Below are 3,495 nucleotides of genomic sequence, written 5' to 3'. Positions count from 1 at the left end.
CAAGCACATGAAGAAATGTTCAAAGTCCCTAGCTCTAAGAGAGATGCAAATCAAAACAACTATGAGATATCATCTCACCCCAGTAAGAATAGCAAAATATAACAGAACAGCAAGCAACAAATGCTGGCGAGGATGTAGAGAACTGGAACTCTTATTCACTGTTGGTGGGAATGTAAGATGGTGCAACAATTGTGGAAGGCGGTGTGGCACTTTCTCAGAAAATTGCAAATAGAGATACCATTTGACCCAGCAATCCCATTACTGGGAATATACCCCAGAGAGACCATGCCTGCCATCCAAGCAGATATATGGTCTGCCTTTTTTTGACCATGGAGCAAGTTTTGTCACGAGTAGGATCCCTGCCATGGAAATTGGTGAGGCAGTTTTTGCCTTGAACATCCTCACTAATTAGCTTGAATTTTTTAAAATGCAACCTCACCGTTTTGCAAATCAGCCAGACTCACTTCAGAAACATGACACTTGAGTCCATCAGATGCAATTTTGGTTCCTTGAGTCCTTGTGACTAATGTCTTCCCGATATGTCTTATACTGAATGTAGCTGGTGGCTTTATGTCATACCAATCTTTCTCAGAAAAAGGATCAACCACTTTGTTCTTGGCTAAAAGGAGCTCTTGTTTTCACTTGATGTTAATTACAAGTACATACTGCTCTGATGGGTTTAAGACAACAACAGGACTGCTGACAGCTTTCAATTTTTGAAAAACAAATTCTTCATACCATGTGCTGATTTTTTTAATAAGTTTCAGTACTTCAATTAATATCTTTTGCCATTAACTCTCATTAAAGAACAAAAGTTCATTCTGTGAACTCAAGAAAATTGTCACTCAAGAATATTTAAAAAAAAGTTCTTTTTTTCTTCAAAAAGAAAATTTCCTTAACATTTAGTTTTCAATTCAGACCTGTAGTTAACAATAATTAATAAGACTACAGTAAAAACTGTACCTTTCCTTTCTTACACAGTCAACCCAGGTGACCTATAATTAAAGCCACCACCTAGTTAATATTCCACTTCTTGCAAAGATACAACAGGAATGTTAAAATGATTTCAGAGCATCAAAACTGTAAATTCTCTGATTTTTGAAAGTCAGTCTTACCTTTGTTAAATCGAAAGAGATTTACAAAAGAACTATAAGCAGATTTAAAAGGTGGTTCATCCTGGTCAGGAGTCAGTGGTTTAAAGTGTGTGAGGTGAGAAGGACTAGTGGGAGATCGAGGCAAATCATTAGCAGAGTCCAGTGTGGGGGAAGGCTTGTCATCTGTGGCCATTTCATGAGTCTGAAAAAAAGAAACAAGATATGTGTTCCTTAGGAAGTCCAACATTCAAATGCCAAACAATAGCTGAATATCTGAAAAATCCAATTCCTTTAGACTCAGACCTATGAGAAGCAAACAGCACATTTAAAAAATAAAAGTCCCAAGAAAATTTAAAATAAAAAAACCCTAAGCAGAACCTAAGTTTAGTTTAGTAGTTTAGCATATACTCCAAATTAAGACCACTCATTAAGACTCTCAATCATAACAAAGTTTCAATCACATAAGCTATGATTATACATACCCTATACAATTAGAAGTTAAAATATTAGTATGCAAATAGCAAAGTACGTGGTTTGAATACACCAGCTGCTCTGTGGGAGAAAGATGGGCATTCTCCTCCCTCTTCCTGTTTGATTTACTGCCTCTGAAAATGCCACTGGAGGGTAAATGGTGGGTCGGTTCTGACTCAATGGCACACAAATAATAGAAAATATAAAAATAAATAATATAAAGTAACAAATATTTGCAATGAAGGTATAAATGTGAGCAGTCAAAGAAGAACAAAAATGTATTTCCAAACTATTTCTAATTTTCCACTTAAAGGAGAGAAATATTCTAAATAAGTTACATGGAACAGAGTTTAGAGAAACATAAATCCTTCCAGGCTTTAGATTACTTACTTAAAATTTTCTTTTTGTAAACATAAATATTGCCAAGAAAATCATCATCCCTCAATAACATTCTCATGTAACATCTACAATTACCCTAAATTACACCTATGACAACTATCCAAATCACAAAGTTCTCTACTTCATCTTTCCTCCTGGGCACATCACCTTGCCTTTGGTCCCTTTAAGTCTAAACACATAGGAGCATTAAGAAGAGAATATTCTTAAAGGGCTTTTTTTTTAATTACCAAAAAGCATAACTGAACAAGAGAAGGAAAATGCAACATGACATGAGACAGAAGTGAAAATGAGTTGAGAATTCTTTCCTGCCCTGGTGAGGCAACTTCTTAGGTGGTTGGCTGAACAATGTGTATAGAAATTGTTAAAGGATAAAGATAAAGACCTGGTCATCTGTCCCAAGTTTACAGCCAAGAAAATGTTCTGGGAAAGCTCTACTCTATCACATGGGTCACCATGAGCTGGAAATCCACTCAGTGACACCTAACAACAATAATTAATACTTCATGCCAACATCATAGCTCCTCAACAAAAGTATTAACTTTTATCATATATTACTCTTACCATGAAAATGCTCTCTTTTATACTCTAGTCTAATGGTACTCTTAGAAAATGCTTTTCATTTCCAAAACCGCATCTACCACTTTATTTTTATAATGATCCTTTAATTCACAGACAGCTGGTTTTACTTGGTACATTTTACCTGGAGGCAACCAAGGTACAGTGATTTTAAGTCAATGATCCTGACTTTCCTGAGGTCACACACTCAGTGTTGGACCAAGTCTCAGCCTAGAATTCTTCCTTAGATGAAAACTAGTTTTGTGGCTCTTCACACGTTTCCAATTATGGCCTATCTAAATTCCTCAATAATTACTAAAAATTTTCTGGCTAATAAAGCAAAACCAAACTCACTTCCATCAAGACAATGCTGACTCTTAGAGTCCCTAAAGAATAAAGTAGAACTGCCCCACATGATTTTAAGACTGTGATCTTTTATGGAAACAGATTGCGACATCTTTCTGCACAGAGTGACTGGAGGATTCAAATCGCTGATCTTTCAGTTAGCAGCCAAGTACTTAAAACCACAACCAAAGCTCTTCTCCAAGCTGATACAGAATTTTTTTTAAAGCAAAAAAACCCTGGATCAGACAGTATGCTAGCAACAAACGTTCTTTGGAAGGCCGGGAGAGGGAAGTGGACCTGGCAAAGAAAAGAGGAAGGAGAAGGGGGAGGAGAGGAAAAAGAAGGTAAGCGCTGTTTCTACTATCTTTTTCTCTTTATGGCAAGGAGGTCAATCCTAGAGTGTCACTGTTGCCCATTTTTAAGCACAAAACATCTGGAAACAAACTAGTGATTGAACAAGTGTAAATGCAAACAAAGAGGTAAAAGAAAAAGCTCTGAGGGGAAGGATCATGTGATAACAGCAGCCCAGAGGCCTCCAAAACAGCATGCATTCCACTTGGACACAAGGAACATCAAAAGTGCAATGCAAACCTTGCCTGAAGAGTCTCAGTATTACTTCTAAAGGTCACTC

The 3,495-nt window shown here is 36.8% G+C and overlaps 1 protein-coding gene across 2 annotated transcripts in view; it reads right to left on the bottom strand.

The window, feature by feature from the left end:
* Positions 1-1,290, bottom strand: part of PIKFYVE (phosphoinositide kinase, FYVE finger containing) — a 94,744-nt gene extending 93,454 nt beyond the window's left edge. For both annotated transcript variants that reach the window (XM_006903008.1, XM_006903009.1), the window contains exon 1: positions 1,116-1,290. In XM_006903008.1, the coding sequence (XP_006903070.1) occupies positions 1,116-1,287 (172 nt within the window). In that variant the 5' untranslated portion in view covers positions 1,288-1,290. The remainder of the gene's footprint in view (positions 1-1,115) is intronic.
* Positions 1,291-3,495: the final 2,205 nt, after the last annotated feature.

This window comes from Elephantulus edwardii, unplaced genomic scaffold (assembly GCF_000299155.1).
Source record: "Elephantulus edwardii isolate Elephantulus edwardi_28Jun2011 unplaced genomic scaffold, EleEdw1.0 scaffold00493, whole genome shotgun sequence".
Classification (NCBI taxonomy): domain Eukaryota; kingdom Metazoa; phylum Chordata; class Mammalia; order Macroscelidea; family Macroscelididae; genus Elephantulus; species Elephantulus edwardii.
This window is presented reverse-complemented; position numbering and strand designations above follow the sequence as displayed.